Raw genomic sequence first — 17,452 nt, forward strand, 5'->3', positions numbered from 1 at the left:
TGAACGCCAGAACACCCACCTTAAATATTGACGAAACTACCCAGATCAGATATATAACGTTATTTGATGGGCAGACTCTCTCAAAGCACTCAGCAGATATCATGAACATCGTCAGAGAGCTTCGTGAGATATTTTCTAACATTAGTGTTCAAAACTCAACAGTCCATCAGATGTGCATCCAGCTAACATATTCCAACATATTCCGAAATTTTAATATGCTTATTTGCGAAAATATATGAAAAATTTGGCCGGCTCGCTGAGCTCGCACGGTATCCAGGGTAATTTCATCTCCCACTTCGTTTTAAGCCTGCATCGGTCCTGGCTATGTTTTGAGGGTTGATTTTAAGGGCAAAATAGCACTTCCCCTTGCTCCCTATAGTAATGGGACACCCTAGCCCTACATGTGCACGCGCAAAAACGAGGGTTAGGGCAAAAATCTAGGGGTAGGGGAGGTATTGGGACGGGCCCCTTCTATCACTACCTACTTTGACTACACTACTTTAACTATTATTTAAACGTATGCACTCTCATCCTCTGGTACGATTAGCCTATTGTTACCCAATATGTCCTAATTATGCTTAATTAATAAATGCAACTGTAAATGTTATATTGTTTCTCTCTTAGATGCTCATCCCCAGTCCCCAGTTAGCCTAAGGAATTTGGGATTTCCAAAGAGCATCAGGTATCAACAACTTCATCACAAACCTTCTGACGTTGGGAAATCAGATGACTTTCTCAGCGTTGAATTGTGGGTATTGTAGTTTTGTGTACCTCAAGCACACATGGACGCGATGAAGTAAGCACTACAGATCCAATAAAACCTCCCCCTGCATGTGCTATTGACGTACCCGTAGATCTTGTTCAAAACAGTGCTGTTCTGCATAGCTACCTTTCGGCGCAGGGTGTGCTTCTCGTGTGAGTGATGGTAACTTTTTAAGTTTTTAATGTAAGTTGTCGTATTTTTGTTACGTGGGGAAGATTATATGTCTCTAACATTAGGTAGGAGTCAGACCTTTCGTGGCACCTCATTAAGCCGGTTGGCATTCAGTGTGCTAAATAGCTAAACAGTTAGCTTGATGAAATGTTGAGAGCTTAGGTTAAAGGCATGCTGACACTTCCCATATTGTAAGGTTCTCTGGGTGATTAGTTTAAGTTTACTGTTCAGATTTGTTGGTTTCATAAAACAAATAGTTTATTGGCATTGTAGCAAACTTGTTAGAAAACACTAACTTTTGTGGAGGTGCCAACCTCACTTCAGGAACTGTCAGCAAGCCACATTCATAACCATTAAACATAGGCTACTCGAGATTAAAAAAAAGTTGCTTGTCGGCAGTGACCGGTTAAAGAAAGAAATAAACGCGTATGAAATTGATCGATTTAGTAACTAAACAGTTAAAAATACAATTGAACTGCTAATCGTTGTTTTAATTAATTAAACGCTCTGGGTAGGAGTTCGATGAATGTGAATGTTTCAGCGCGACTTCATAACTTGTTGGCTACACAAACTTCCATGTAGACGTATAATAATCTACTTATTCGCTCAAAAAGAGGTTTGCCCCTCCATTTATAATGCAGCACAATGTTACAGATGTACACGTACATATTTATTCACTTATGAAACAACCGTGGTAGCTATGTTGTTTTGCTCTAATGTAAGGTCACAGTTAGAATGTGGATGTGAGTTAACCTTTGGTCTTCCCTCAATTAATCACATGTCTGAACATGGACCATTACATCTTGATGGTATTCTTGTGTATCTCCAGAGCCTTAGCCTGTGGCCCTGGGGTTGCTGAACAATGCACTAAGCAGCTGAAGTTGATGGAGTCTTAAGCTGATCTCTTTATTAACATCTGCAGGTTGTCCATGAGGTGAAGTGGCTAACTCTGAAGATATGGAGGACGATTCAAAACCACTACTGGGGTCCATGCTAGGAAGGGAAGCTTCCATAGATTCACTTGAGCCAAGAGGAAGAAGGTACAACCACTGTTTAATGTAATCTGCGGAGATACCTATGTTGCAGTTTTGACCAATTTCACATCAGGTTGATTATTTCAAACAATAATTTGAGGTAGAACTTTTGCATTTTGTGACTCAGTTAAGGTCATCAATACTCTTGTCTTTTATCTGTATCCTTTTACTGCGTTGTTAGAACTATAACTGCCACTGTAAGGTACACCAATAATGTGACAAAGTTAATTGTTAACTGTTATTTAAGCTGAGGTCAGAAACTAAATCAGGTACATAAAATCCAGTCTGACTTTTGTAATAGGTTCATTGGCTTTACTACCTAAATGGCATTCTATTATGTAATTTTGACTGAGCTTGTCCATCTACTAACATTCCCTGTTATGATCGTTCAATGCTTGCCAAATGTGTTAAAGTATAAACAATTTTGACTATATATATCGATATTTGGTTCAATGGTAGCAGACAGCCATTTCTCTTCCATTTATCCTAAAATGAAACAGGCAGCGGGTTATGGGTTTGTTCCCTGTAGCTGTTTCCCTTTCCCTGCGTATCATTGGTTCATCAGTAGCAAGCATGTCTGAATTAATCCAGTTTGGTATTTCACAAACACTGCCCAAGTGTTGGAGTAATTTGTGGGTTTCCAAAACAGAGCCCCACCCTGCTCTAGGTCCAGAGGCGGACATCCCGGGGTCAGAAAGTAAAAGTCCTGCCAAGTATTTTATCCAACCATTCAGTAAACCAGCTCATCCTAATTAGCAGCCAGGTAGATCAGATAATTAGTGATATCACCTGTGTTAAGTGCACAGGTAGAAATAATATATGGCAGGACTTTTACTTTCTGGAACCGGGATGTCCCGCTCTGTCTGGGTCCGAGTCCTGCCCTGGCGCCACAGCTACTTAGAATACTTAGGCTAAGGTTTTCTCAGAAGCCTTTCACGCACGTGCAGCTGTGTGCAATGAAACTTGTCCTTTAACACCTCTGTACTGAAAACTACAGGCACCAAGTGTGTGCTCACATGTTGCTAAGGAGTGTTTTGTATAGTGTGTGGTATGTATGTGATATTTTTGACTTATGAAGGCCTGTTTGTGTCTGTAGGCCCTTTCATGTAGAGCCCAAGAATATTGTTGATGATGCCACGGAGCGAGTGTCTTCAGAGGCTTCTATCTTGAGCAGTAGAATACATTACTATGGGCGTCTAACCGGATCATCTGACAGATTACTGGTAAAAAAACCCATCAGATTTGCATTCATTTATTGACTGTCTCATTTATCAAGTTATGAGTGTATATTTAATGTATTCAAAAAATAGTGCGTCATTATATTGCAACAAGAGTGGCATTGTCCACCATAGATGGTCAGTTTCATAGTAGTTGCTGATTCATTGATGAGAATTAATAATCAGATGCGTTACACAAGCTGACAGTCATTCTTCAAAAGGTCCTTTATATGTCTGAGGACCGTGCATAATGGTTTTACTTTGCCATATTACACAGTCATCCGATAGCCTCCATTTGTTCTGTTTGCTCAGCCATTTGCCATTGGCCATGATGTGTTTATGGCATGTTGCTTTTCGTGCTTGATCAGCATAATTTCACAGTGGAATGTTCATAGCATTCTATTTTGAATTTTACATTCTGAAGTGCTTTCTGCTCGGAATGACATTCTGAAGACACAACAACCCACTGACATCACTATGAGAAGTATTGACCCATGTTTTCAATCTGTATGTTTTGTTTACGTCTGGACTGTCTTGTGTAAGGCTCCTCCAGACCATGTGATCCCACCTCCTGAGGATATCTACGTTTACAGCCCGCTGGGGACTGCATTCAAAGTACAGGGAAAAGATGGCGCCACCAAAAATCCTAGTATTGTCACCATGTATGTATCGCCACTCTATGCATTTTCGTGTGAATACCTGGTTGACAAAAGCAAGTGACGTTGCCATTTTTCCCTCCTTTAACTTCAGTGTCTTGTTATGAGCAGCTGTATGTAAAAATTAAAGGAAAAATTATTCTATCATCCAAGATTGCAGTAATGTTTACAAAAGTGTACATAGACTCAAGATTTTATTATTGTTTTTTATGTCATGTCATATATTTCCTTTATAGTTTTGCCATTTGGAACACAATGATGGGAACGTCAATACTTAGCATACCATGGGGAATTAAGCAGGTATTTCCATGTGCATTTTATGTGCATTGTATGCACATTTTAGTACCATAACATATTATGAATAATTAATAATAAATAATTGATAATATGTAAAAATGGGTTGAATTCAGTTCAGTTGCCACATAGATGTAGATATCTAAAGGAGCAATGTGTTGGAGATTTATCTTCCATAATTGGCTAAACGTGTTGTTGTTCTAGGCGGGATTCACACTTGGGATTATCATTCTAATCGCAATGGGGTTCCTCACCTTATATTGCTGTTACAGGGTGCTAAAGTCAACCAAATCTATACGTAAGTCTGCGAGCTTGTAGCTTTTCAAGAACTACAGGTGTTTTTTTTTTCAAGAAGTACAGGTTTTAGAATTACAGCTCTTCCAACTGTACATTGCAGCTTCCTATTCTAAATTTCACTTCTCACTACTGACTGATCTCACACTCAGAAGTAAACCCTTGTATATTAATCAGGACTTTAACAGTTCTAATTTAGCTCTAAAGTTAGCTTACAACTACATATATGTGTATCTCGAATCTTGAATCACAACAAGTGTTCAAATGTTGTCTTTTCTTGTGTAGCTCTTGTCGACTTATACGCTTGATTTATTCAAAAGCTTGTAAACCTCTTGTGCAGGTGACCACTGACAGTCGTTACACTGGCACATGTCCCGCTAAGGGCGTCCATTTGTTGTTTCCTTGCTGTCACGTTTTCAAGCACGCAGAGTATGTAGGTATGCAGAGCGTGCACAGCAATTTATTAGGCTCGGACCGCAAGTGCAGGGACGGGAGAGGCCCATTTGACAATGAGATGCAACTGTTCACACATCGGACCTACAGCCTAGAGCACTGACTCACGGCAAAACCATAGACCCCCCAGAATCGATTGCAGAGAAGCATACTTATCTGAGATCACTTGTCCAAATATTAGATTCAACACTGTTCTACATGGTTTAACATTGAGCCTCTTATTTGGGTTAAGGCAATCAGAAAATGCTGTTTACATGAATTTGCATGCTCAGGAAATGAATGTTTTTCTCGTTGTTTTGTCCTTCAGCATCCATTGACACTTCGGACTGGGAGTTTCCAGATGTATGTAGATATTATTTTGGGTCATTTGGGAAGTGGTTGAGCCTGATCTTCTCAATGGTGTCATTAATTGGTGCGATGGTGGTCTATTGGGTGCTCATGTCTAACTTCCTGTTCAACACGGGCAAATTCATCTACAGTAAGTAGCCTTGACCGAGTCCATTACATTTGATGTCTCGGTCTCTGAGTTTGAATGCTAAATTATTATATATTCTCTTTCCTTTTAGACTATGTCCATCATGTTAACATGTCAGATCATGAGTTTGGTACAAATGGATCTGAAAGAGGTAAGAAATTCCCTTTTTTAAGCCATACATGACCGCTGAGTAGATTATGTTTCTCACGGCATCCCTCTCATTGTCTATGCAAAATATCTGTTGTCCATGTCTGTAGTGAATGAATATCAGAGATGACTAGACGGCATGTACAGCATATTCTTTATGTCTTCAACAGACTAGATCTAATTCATTTATACTGCTTGGACTGATGTGTTGAGGTATAGCATTTCTTTGCTTGTTCACCTTTCAAACCCCCCCCCCCCCCTTCTAGTCATATGTCCATTCCCTGATACTGATCATGGTGGCAATGCCACTGTCCAGCTGCAAGGAAGTGGGAACAGGTCCACGGCTGTGTTTGACCACTGGTGGAGTAAGACCAACACCATCCCCCTCTACCTCATTGTGCTGCTCTTCCCCCTCCTCAACTTCCGCTCGGCCTCCTTCTTTGCCAGGTTCACCTTCCTGGGTAAGATCCCCTTTCTGGGCACACTTCTCCACTTCCTCTGCAGGGTAGTTTTGACGGTATTACTGTGTACATTGGAGACCACCATGGGACCATTTTGTCCAAATGTGGTTGGGAATGCTTAGCTTGTTGTTCGCTGTGTTCTGATGCCTCCAAAACAAATTCCTGTGTCTCAAAAGACAAGCACTCCTTCAGATAGATAGATAGATAGATAGATAGATAGATAGATAGATATACTTTATTGATCCCTAGGGGAAATTCAAGGTCACAGTAGCATACAGACAACACACACACACATTCAATAACAGCAGAAAAAGTAATTAAAAGTATATAATATAAAAACACAACTAAGCAATTAGGACTGTAGAAGATAAAGAATATACTAAATATACAAAATACAAATTATACTAAATAAAACTTAATCAAAATCTATTCTAAAAAACAGTATCCACATAGTGGTGAATAATCAATCAGGTGCGCTTGCAATGACTGAAGCAGGGACTGAGCCTGTGGTTCTCAGTGCATAAGGTAAGGTAAGGTGATCTGTGTGAATGAGTGTCATGGTGGTGGTGCAAATGAGTAAGTCAAACAGTGCAACAGTGCAAGAATAAAGTCTATATATCTATATATAAATAACTATATTAAGAAAGGCATGTGGCATGGAGGAGAATACAAATGTAAAGTGACTAGTGGACAGACAGTTCAAGACATTGGAGGTGGTGAAGAGGCAGACAGAGAAGTCTATTTCTCCTCTTCCCTTAAGTCAGCGTTTCTCAAACTGTGGGTCGCGACCCACTACTGGGTCGCGGAGACATGCCAGGTGGGGCGCGAACTGACGTGTTTTTTTATTTATTTTTTTATCTGTAGCCTGGGCCCAGGTAGCACCCGATGCGCAATGGACGCACTGTGATATTCACAGGGAAGCGCTCGTGTCAAGGCAGCTTAGTTAGTCCCGACCTACAAGAGATTTTGAACGTTGTTGTGAGAGTGGTGAATTTCATCAAAACCCGGCCCTTAAAAGCGCGTCTATTCTCCACACTTTGGGAAGAGATGGTAGCTGACCAAAAGGCTGTACTGTTTCACAGCGAGGCAAGGTGGCTTTTCCCGAGGTAAAGTGCTGTCGCGTGTGTTTGAGCTCCGAGTCGCCTCTGGAGGAAGAGCGCATGTTTGAATCTGCAAGCACGTTCATTAATGAACATTTCTTGACAAAGCTGGCCTATCTTAGCGATATATTTGATATATCTTAGCGATACATTTGAGTTAAATGTCCAGTTACAAGGCAAAGACAAGCACCTACCTCACCTAGCAAATAAGATTATACTGCATTCACCAAAAAAACTTGAGTATGGGACAGGCGCCTCGATCGCGACAGTGTTACTTGAGATTTCTGAGCGAAATCGCTGAAACGTCTGATTGGGAGGCACTCTTGTGATCCCATGTATTAAACAGTAGGCCTACATCACATCCCTGCAAAGTTTATTTCAAAAATATTTCCCAACCAGCAGTGCTCAGTATGACTGGATTATGGATCCATTTAATGCAGCATGTTGGCATTTCATTGAATATATTGTACAATGCTGTATAATGGCCTATGCTTCCTAATATGTTGCTGGAAAACAAAAATATGTGTGTTATGTATTTATTTATTATTATATCTGCAGCACCAGCTCATTTTAACTCTGTTGAAGAGGATATATTTAGAACTTGTCATTATTTCAATAAATTTGACAATTTTAAGCTTGACCTACCACTTTCTTAGAGCGATGAGGGACAGGTGGAGCTCGAGAATGCCCCCTCAAAGTGGGGAATGAAAGAAAAAGTTTGAGAACCACTGATCTAGTTTGTTAACTACCACAGTCACGAGTTGGGTCGCGATATTCTGTCATTTTTAAAAAGTGGGTCCCCAGAAAAAAAGTTTGAGAAACACTGCCTTAAGTGATGCATTAAACAGTTCAATGGCCCTGGGGATGAATGACTTCTTCAGTCTGTCTGTTGTGCAAGGCAGTGAGCGAAGTCTCCAGCTGATCAGGCTCTTCTGCTTAACAATAGTGCTGTGGAGTGGATGACACTCATTGTCCAAGATGTTGAACAGTTTGTTCAGAGTCCTTTTGTCAGATATTGAAGTGATGCACTCCAGTTCAGCTCTCACTACAGAGCCAGCTTTCCTTACCAGCCTGTCAAGTCGCCCAGCATCCTTCTTCCTTGTGCTTCCTCCCCAACATACCACTGCATAGAAGAGGACGCTGGCAACAACAGACTGGTAGAACATCCTGAGGAGCTTGCTGCACACATTGAAGGAGCGCAGCCTCCTCAGGAAGTACAGCCTGCTCTGCCCTTTCTTATAGAGTGCGTCAGTGTTGGCTGACCAGTCCAGTTTATTGTCCAGGTGGAGACCCAGGTACTTGTAGGTGCTTACCACCTTGACATTGACCCCATCAATGGAGACTGGTAGCAGAGTGGGCTTAGATCTGCGGAAATCCACCACCATCTCCTTGGTCTTTGAAGTGTTGAGTTGGAGATGATTGAGTTTGCACCATCGCAAAAGTCCTCCACCAGGCACTTATACTCCTCCTCCTGCCCGTTCCTGATACACCCCACAATTGCAGTGTCGTCAGAAAACTTCTGCATGTGGCATGACTCAGTGTTGTAGCGGAAGTCAGATGTGTACAAGGTGAACAGGATTGGAGAGAGCACGGTTCCCTGTGGCGCTCCGGTGCTGCTGATCACAGTGTCAGAGAGACAGTTCTTCAGTCTGACGAACTGTGGTTGCTCCGTCAGGTAATCTGTGATCCAGGTTACCAGGTGAGCGTCCACACCCATCTGCAAGAGCTTGTCTCCCAGTCTGAGGGGTTGGATGGTGTTAAAAGCACTTGAGAAATCAAAGAACATGATTCTCACAGCACTTTTCCCCTTGTCCAGGTGAGAATGTGTCCTGTGTAGAAGTGATGGCATCATCCACGCCCACTTTCTCCTGGTATGCAAACTGTAACGGGTCTAGTGCATGGCGTACCTGGGGTCTGCGCATACCTAAGACGAGTCGCTCCATTGTCTTCATCACATGTGATGTTAGAGCGACAGGTCTGTAGTCATTAAGCTCACTAGGATGTGGCTTTTTAGGGACAGGGGTGAGACATGATGTCTTCCACAGTGTTGGAACTTGTCCAAGGTGTAGACTCAGATTAAAGATGTGCTTCAGTGGCTCCCCCAGCTCAGCAGCACAGGCCTTGAGTAGCCTTGGACACAGTCTGTCAGGCCCCGCTGCCTTACCCGTGTGCAGTTTCTTTAGTTTAGCGCTCACTTGAGTTGCTGTGACGATGGGGGGTGTAAGGGGAGGGGAGGGGTGCATCCCGGGATCTGTGTGTCTGATGGCTGTTGACTGAGGTCGTTGTCGCCTCATTGTTCGGGATCACCGTGTGGGGGAGGGGTGCAATATCCAGTGATGGTGGGGGTGAGTGTTGCACTGGTATTGAGGGGGGGTGGGGTCTGGGGATGACCACCCCCTTGATGTCCCTGTCAAGGCTGCCAGAGTCTTGGACGCAGGGCGTGAGGTGGTGATGGTTTAGGTTGTTGGGTGTCACTGGGATGCAGAGCTGGAGAGACTGGGAGGCTGGAAGGTGGGGGTAGGGCAGGCACGCAAACAAGAGCAGTGTCTGAGTCTGCAGGGGGTGGTGGACAGACCACTCCCATTGGAGATGGAGCAGGGCAGTCAAACCTGTTATAGAAGTGGTTCAACTGGTTCGCCCTGTCCAGGTCCCCCTCCACAGAGCTGCTGCTCTTCTTCAGGCCAGTTATAATTTTCATGCCGTTCCATGCCTCCTTCATGTTGTTTTCCTGCAACTTCTGTTCCACTTTCCTTCTGTAGTCCTCCTTAGCCTCGTCCAGCTTGACTTTGAGTTCCACTTGCACGCGCCTCAGCTCTGCCATGTCCCCCTCTCTGTACGCCATCTTTTTCCTATTAAGAAGGGTCTTGACATTGCTGGTTATCCAAGGCTTGTTATTGGGAAAGCAGCGTATAGTTCTGGTGGGAACAACAATGTCCATACAGAAATTCAGGTAGTCAGTTGTGCACTGTGTGACCTCCTCTAAGTCCTCTCCATTCTGTAACACACTCCAGTCAGTGCACTCAAAGCAGTCTCTCTGAGCCTCATCCGCTTCAGGTGTCCACTTTCTGAAGGTGCGTGTGGCAGCTTGTAGCCTCTGTACTTTGGGCTTGTACATTGGCTGGAGATGGATGAGGTTGTGGTCTGACTTACCCAGAGGGGAAAGGGGGTTTGCACTGTATGCATCCCTCACGTTTGCATACATGAGGTCTATTGTCCTGTTTTTCCTTGTAGGGCAGTCAACAAACTGGTAGAAATTTGTGAGTGTGGAATCCAGTGTTATGTGATTGAAGTCGCCAGAGATCACAAAAAAGGCATCACTGTGTTGGGTTTGAAGCCTTGTGATTGTGGAATGGATGACGTCACATGCTGAATCCGGGAGAGCTCGAAGTGGAACGTAAACACAGACAGCAATTGCGTGCGAGAACTCCCTCGGCATGTAATACGGACGGAGACTAACCGGAGACTAACAGTGAGACTAACAGTGCAATATGTGTAACATATGGTACACAACAAAATGACCTTTCATCATGTAACCTTTAAATCCTGATTGGCTACAAAGTTTGAGTTTGTATTGGTTGAAACACACACCATAATCACATCCCAATGGAACAGTATCAGACTAATTCTGACTAGAATTGAGTATGATGACGTCAGGCTACATAGCTCTGCCTTTCATTTGTGACACCAAAAAGAAGCACAATATACCGGTAAGTTTGGAAGATAATATTGCACTGGGGTTAGTAGTAGGGTACTGATAGCAAAGAACACACATTTCCTCCAGAATAGATGAACAGATGATGTTATTGATTTATGAGTCACCCACTTGTGAGTCCTTAATTAGCAACACTCAGCTGACATTATTGTCCTTCAATGAAACGTTTGAGAAGCCACACATTTTATCTGCACCTTTATTTACGCATGTCCACATACCCGTTTTAAGAAGTTTGTATACATAGTGGATTACATTATTCTCTTTCTCTCTCTTATCCAATCAGGTACCATATCTGTGGTTTATCTTATCGGCCTGGTGACTCTAAAAGCTATTCGGCTGGGTTTCCACCTGGAATTTCACTGGTTTGAACCCACTAAGGCTTTTGTTCCAGGTATTTCATTTGTTGGGACATGATTGTCTTTGTCTTTGTATTTGCATTTAGTAGTCGGACAGGAGGCAGATTAGATAGTAGAATATGTTAGAACAACACCGTTAATGTCCAATTTGGAAAGTACTTTTTCAAAGACATTGACTTAAGCTATTTATTGTGTTTTTTATTTTTTATATCTTTTTATATCTTTTTATTGAACTTTTATGTAGCGTCAACTAACAGTAAGCACTGTAAATTATTTCTTGTAGGTGTTATGAAATCTTGTGTTACTGCTTTGGTAGTTTGTCCTTTTTTTGCTAATATATTCCATAGCTTTCAACTTCTATTAGATACAGGAAGAGACATTTTTAGAGACTGAAATACAAAATGTTGATTTGTTGATTGATTTGTTTGTCTGAAACTCACCATATTATTTTGTGGTGGGTACAGAATTAGTAGTTTACATTGTATGTTTTTCACTAAGGTCTCTACAAACATGGTTTAACCCTTCATCTTCAACCCTTGTTTTCCCACATGACTGTTTGGCCCACAGAGTTCAGAGTGCTGTTCCCACAGCTGACTGGGATTCTCACACTGGCCTTCTTCATTCACAACTGCATCATCACACTCATGAAGAGCAACAAGCACCAGCAAAATAATGTGAGCACAACCACAATTAGCAATAAGCCACACTTTGTGCAAGTGCATGTGGCAATATATTGTTATAACAGGATTCCCAGGGGTGATGACATTTCTGGAATATCCTTGAATTTTGGGAAGTCTATCCAGACATGGAAAGTCAGGGAATTGTGTCACTTTTGGGGCAAAGTCATGGAATATCAGGGGATTTTGTTGTAGCAATCTAAAGTTGACTTGTCAAAATACATACAAATATATTTCTGCGCAGAATTGGTGTATATCTGTTTATTAGCTTTGCTGCTTGCTTGAGTAGCCCAACTTTGTTTATTTAATGCCCATTTATTCATCTCTCGCTCTAAAAAGTAAAAGATTCTTGAACGCTACGCAGCTGCTCTGAAATCATTATTTGGTATATTGTACCATTCATTATATAGTAAGTTATGGAAATCAGTTTTTTTTTTTTTGTCAGGGAAAAGTAATGAAATGTATACATTTGACTTGGGAGTGGGAACCCTGTTATAAGTAAAAAAGTAAAAAAATGTTTGGATATCACATATATCTATGGGAACAACTCAGCATATAATTGATTTGTGTGTAGGTTTGTATACATTTTTGTATGTAAGCTAAGACCTCTTGTGACGTACATACTCTTATGTCCATAGTTTGACTTTTGAAGACCAAACGAGAAATTCTTGCTGGTTCAGCAGATTTGATTTCAGAACACTGCAGAAAAGCATTGAGCAGAGCAGTTTTCACTTACCCTAACGAAACTACTGAAGCTTAGACAGGGTAGTGGATATTGTTCAATTTCTCTTTGAACCAAAGACCTTGATGAGGAACTCTCTCATATTGGTCACCCTGAACAGGAAATGTGCTTAAAACTGCTGTGCTAAGGAACTGAAAAATGTCTGCCATCAGCTGAAGCAGGTCCATTTGGGATGAATTTGTGGTTGTTCATGCATCAGTTTTAGATCTTTTGTGCATGACCGCATTTTCAGTACTTTAACTTAAGGCACAGTTTTGCCATATGATTATATGTTGACTTCCTCTGTGAATATTTTATATTCTATATTTTATATTTTATAATATAAATTCTGAAATTATTAGGAATGATGTAAATGTGTTGCGTTTTCATAGGTTTAGCATGGAATGATCAAACTACTATAGAATACCAAATATTGATAGAATACCAAATGCCAGCAAAACAATATGATTACAAGTTTAATTTCATTGCAAGAGAATAAACTGTTGTTAAGTAAATGTCATAAGTTTAAGTTACTCTGCTGTGTTTCCAGGTGCGGGACCTGTCTGTGGCCTATCTACTGGTGGGCCTGACTTACCTCTATGTGGGAATCCTGATCTTTGCATCATTTCCTTCACCAGAACTGTCCAAAGAGTGCATTGAACCAGTAAGAGTTTATCTGGCCTTTAAGGTCTAATGTTTTGTCCAATTACTCATCAAAAGAGTTATACTTGATGAGAAATCTCCTTAGTGTTTGAAGACACAGAGATTTGAATTGACATCTAACGTCACCATTGCATTGATTTAAATCTTCATGTCTTCAACACTATGTAAGTTGCTCATCTAATATGTAAATGTTTTACATTTCTGGGGATAAAGTTAAGGTCATGTCATTGTTTACAAGACCTCTCTCTTTCTCTTTCTCTCCCTCTCTCTCTCTCTCTCTCTCCTCTCTCTCTCTTTCTTTCCTCTCTCTCTCTCTCTCTCTCTCTCTCTCTCTCTCTCTCTCTCTCTCTCTCTCTCTCTCTCTCTCTGTGTCTCTGTGTGTGTGTGTGTCAGCCTTTTGTGGAGAGCATGTTAAAGAGGAATAACCACAATGCACAGAGTATGTGTGTCAAAGGAAACCTGAATACTTTGCCCTAGCCTTGCCGATTTCAGAACCTAATGAGCCAATACTTGAATACTTATTCAATGAAACACGGATGAAGGAAATTGCCTACCTGATAACCCCAGTTAAATGCTCACAAAGGCTGCTCTGTTGGTAAAGTTTATTGCCCACAACGTTAACTTTGTTGGTGATTTTGTTTTTGATAGGCTTGGTTGTTGATAAGCCGCTGTGAGAAATCCCCCTACCTATAGCAGAAGGAATTTAACACCTGTCCTGTGTATATCTGAAATCTGTTATGTAGTCATTCCAGTCAGTTAAGATAGGAATTATATATGCTGGCATAACCTTAGGTTGTGTTTCATTGCAAATTCCCAGCTCTGTTGTATACATCAAGACTGGACATTAGCAGTTTAAAATATGTTGGAATGTTTTAATATCATATATGTATATATAGGCACTGGCATATTGTCCTCATAGTGGTAGTATACATACGTCTTCAGTCTCTCCTAGTTTGATTTTGATTATTGTGATTATGTGTTACTGTGCTATCAGATCTTCTCTAGAGTATTATTGATCATCAGCCATTTGTCTCTTTCAGAACTTCCTGGACAATTTCCCTAGCAGTGATGTGTGGGTGTTTGTGGCTCGCAGCTTCCTGTTGTTTCAGATGACCACTGTTTACCCGATGCTCGGCTACCTGGTCCGTGTGCAGGTCATGAGCCAGGTCTTTGGCAGTAACTACCCAGGGTGAGGCTTGTGGAATCTGCTCAAGAACCTTCTGTCCAGGAAGTCAAACTAGAATCCAAACATTCAATTCAATTTTAGTTATATAGCACCAACATATGAATATGTCTGAGTGCTTTATATTCAGCTGATGCACATTATTTCCAAATATGAGTTTCATTTACATTTTGGATGTTGTTGAAATAGTATGCAAATAAGCCGTGTTCTCTCCTGCCCTCCCAGTTTCTTCCATGTTTTCGTGCTCAATGTCATCATTGTTGGTTCTGGTGTCCTGATGGCCAAGTTTTACCCCAACATCGGCTCAATAATAAGGTGAGAGGATGCTGAAACTACACTAGTGGTCAAAAGATTGGGGTCACTTAGAAATTTCCATTCCACTCCATTATAGACAGAATACAAGCTGAGATCAGTTGCATAGTTTTTTTTTTAATCAGGGCAGCAGTTTTCAGATTACATTATGTGCTTACATAATTGCAATTGTAAGTGACCCCAAACTTTTGACCGCTAGTGTATCTGAGGGGAATCTTTGCTTGGAGAGGGTGGTGTGAGAACAAACAGTGGAGAAGCGTAATGGGATTTAAATTATGTCGTACAGTAATTTCCTGTGTATTAGCCGCAATGTTATATAAACCTCAGGACAGTATTTTATGCAAGTTAAAAAAAACAAAACCATATTAATATGATATTAACTGTCCCCGTGTATTAACCTCATAGCTGAAGAAATTTTGCAAAATCAATAAACCTTGGCTAATAGTTGGGAAATTACGTTACTCATCTGGCTTTAGATTTGAGTCAGGTTTACAAGAAAATGCATTGCATGCCGAGGATATCTCTTCATCTCTTTCTCCCTTTGTCTCTTTCTCTCTGTTTCAGGTTCTCCGGGGCGATGTGTGGTCTGGCCCTGGTGTTCGTCCTGCCATCACTCATCCACATGATCGCGCTGAAGCGGCGGGGGGAGCTGCGCTGGCCCTCGGCCCTCTTCCACAGTCTCCTTATCCTGCTGGGCGTGGCCAATCTGGTGGGCCAGTTCTTCATGTAGTCCTGACCCAGAGCAGGTTGTGTCGTAGTCCTGCTGCCCTTCTGAGGCAGAACAAGTACAGTAGCACTCCCTGAGGAAATATGAAACACCGAAAGACTTTTGAAAATCCAATGGCTACCACGTACAATCATGGAGTGGTTGATTTCCTGAATTTCCTGTCTCTTTTAACTTAGAGAGGAAGTAGAGAATGGTGCTTCAGACAATACTGAATAAAGCTATTTCGTCAGGTATATCAATGTAACAAAACTTGCCAGCCGGTTATAATTGTTTTTCTTTTGTTTTATTTTATGTCTGAAGTGACTTTGTATGAGTCACACAGCATGTGGAGCTGTGTCAGTGTGTATGGTTGTTAACATTATGTCTGCGTTGTTGAATGATATTTGTTGAGGTATTTCCCCAGGGAGTGCTCTTAGTTCTGACCAGTGTGTCTTTCAATGTCTTGCAGTACTATTATAAACAGATCATTGATTGGTTGATAGACAGTGTACACTACTAATCATTGTATGTCATGGTGTGGCCACGGAAGTGTTGGTGTTCTTGTTGCTTGAAAGTATTGCCTACCATAACCTCTCAGTTATGCAAGTCATTGGATGCTACAGCTTTAACTTCCAGAGAGATGCATCCAACTATGCCAACCTGAGGCTTGTATGTGCAACTTTCCTTACTAAATATTAAGCATCCACAGAAGGGGTGTTTTTGTTTTTCTTACAATTTCCACAGCACGGTTCACAGGTGGTCTTATATGCAGGAGGCAAGAAGTTGTACTGTGTTTTTAAGTTGTATTTAAAATTGTGAGACACAAGGGGTGTCATCAGTGGTATGTTGTTGTCCTGTAGTTGGCTTTTTTTCTGTCCTTGGTTAGATGAGTATCGGAACAAGTGGAATCACCAGTATTCAGTACATTCATTCCTGTGTTGAAACAGAACGTGCTCCCTTTTCAGCTCTTTTATTTATACATTTGAACATTTTGTTTTTAATCATATCAGGAATGTTATATGTTTTACTTATTAATCCGTATCTATCTCCTCATAGCGGTTTTCTGAAAATGATGACTTATTTCTTTCTTTTATTTTTGAAGCCATACAGTAAAGTATGTTTACAGGTGCTGGTGCTGTTGCTGTTGTATGTAGTTGGTTCTGAGATTGTCCGAGATGTGACAATGATGTTCACTGAACATCCATCAGCATGGAACATTCTAGATCCCAAAAACTGACATTGTGCTGTTATATGAAGTCTTCGCACATGAGTGAATGCATGTATGAAGGCAAAGATTTCTCTGGTTTCTCATGTTGTTTTGGCCTCATCTGTACATAGAGTAGAGGATGGACAAAGGGACTTTGATCTGGGAATGGTTCTTGGCAGCCAGACCTGTAACTGACAACTGAAGCAGCCACAACTCTTGTGTTGGTTAACATTGCTAGCAATATAACTGCAGCATAACAACCCTGCTGAGGGATTTCCACTTGGTGAGCATGTGAAGCCAGATTAAGTGGTTGCTTAATTTTTTTTTTTTTTTTAGATGCCTACAAATATTTGCTGAGGTTTCAGTGGGGTCACCCATGTTCTTAGTTTTGCACACAATTTTAAACTCCTAAGGTTTAATCTGTTTTGTAAATATGTGTTGGTTTGCTGGCAATATATTTTATGTTTGTTTCTGTACTTTTAGTGATAATAAATTACCATGATCTACATGGAAACTGCCCCCCCCCCACACACACTCAGCTGTCTGTGAATATACTGAATGTAAGACCACCACATATCAGTGATGGAAATTCAAATAATCAAGACTATTTTGTAAGAGTCTGTAATGATCTCCAGTTAGCCTTGTTATAAGACTTTATCAAGAGTCTAGTGTACTCCCTTCCAACCTTGAGTGTTACAGTGCACATGTCAGATGTACGGTCACACAGAACTGTCCATCTCTGGTGGTTTCCAGGAAAGTCTGTCAGTCAGATGATTACGGTACAAAGCATCGATTTTCCCGATCACAGGGGACTTAATCTTTTACATCAACCCAATATAATGGCAATAAT

At 41.2% G+C, this 17,452-nt stretch overlaps 1 protein-coding gene across 3 annotated transcripts; it reads left to right on the forward strand.

Annotated features, from left to right (window-relative positions):
- The first annotated feature begins 847 nt into the window (after nucleotides 1-847).
- slc38a9 (solute carrier family 38 member 9) lies at nucleotides 848-17,121 on the forward strand. Of its 3 annotated transcripts, none has more exons than XM_076284456.1 (15): nucleotides 848-915; nucleotides 1,857-1,974; nucleotides 3,065-3,191; nucleotides 3,729-3,847; nucleotides 4,078-4,141; nucleotides 4,340-4,433; nucleotides 5,190-5,360; nucleotides 5,449-5,508; nucleotides 5,771-5,965; nucleotides 11,061-11,168; nucleotides 11,701-11,807; nucleotides 13,082-13,195; nucleotides 14,235-14,383; nucleotides 14,603-14,692; nucleotides 15,254-17,121. In XM_076284456.1, the coding sequence occupies exons 2-15, from the start codon at nucleotides 1,892-1,894 to the stop codon at nucleotides 15,417-15,419; spliced, it is 1,647 nt and encodes a 548-aa protein (XP_076140571.1). In that variant the 5' UTR covers nucleotides 848-915; nucleotides 1,857-1,891; the 3' UTR covers nucleotides 15,420-17,121. The 3 variants fall into 3 exon arrangements, with proteins under 3 accessions (XP_076140571.1, XP_076140572.1, XP_076140573.1); XM_076284457.1 differs by having other exon boundaries at nucleotides 860-925; XM_076284458.1 differs by having other exon boundaries at nucleotides 894-946.
- Nucleotides 17,122-17,452: the final 331 nt, after the last annotated feature.

The sequence above is a fragment of the Alosa pseudoharengus genome, unplaced genomic scaffold (assembly GCF_046254945.1).
Source record: "Alosa pseudoharengus isolate Yale_2024_CS ecotype anadromous, Long Island Sound unplaced genomic scaffold, YU_APseudo_1.1 YU_APseudo_1.1_scf_14, whole genome shotgun sequence".
Lineage (NCBI taxonomy): Eukaryota > Metazoa > Chordata > Actinopteri > Clupeiformes > Clupeidae > Alosa > Alosa pseudoharengus.

Coding starts and splice junctions, on each gene's coding strand:
- slc38a9 (XM_076284456.1), top strand. CDS start 1,892: ATGGAGGACGATTCAAAACCACTACTGGGGTCCATGCTAGGAAGGGAA. Junction 5,509..5,770: donor TACAAATGGATCTGAAAGAG/GTAAGAAATTCC, acceptor CCCCCCTTCTAG/TCATATGTCCATTCCCTGAT. Junction 14,384..14,602: donor TTTGGCAGTAACTACCCAGG/GTGAGGCTTGTG, acceptor CTGCCCTCCCAG/TTTCTTCCATGTTTTCGTGC.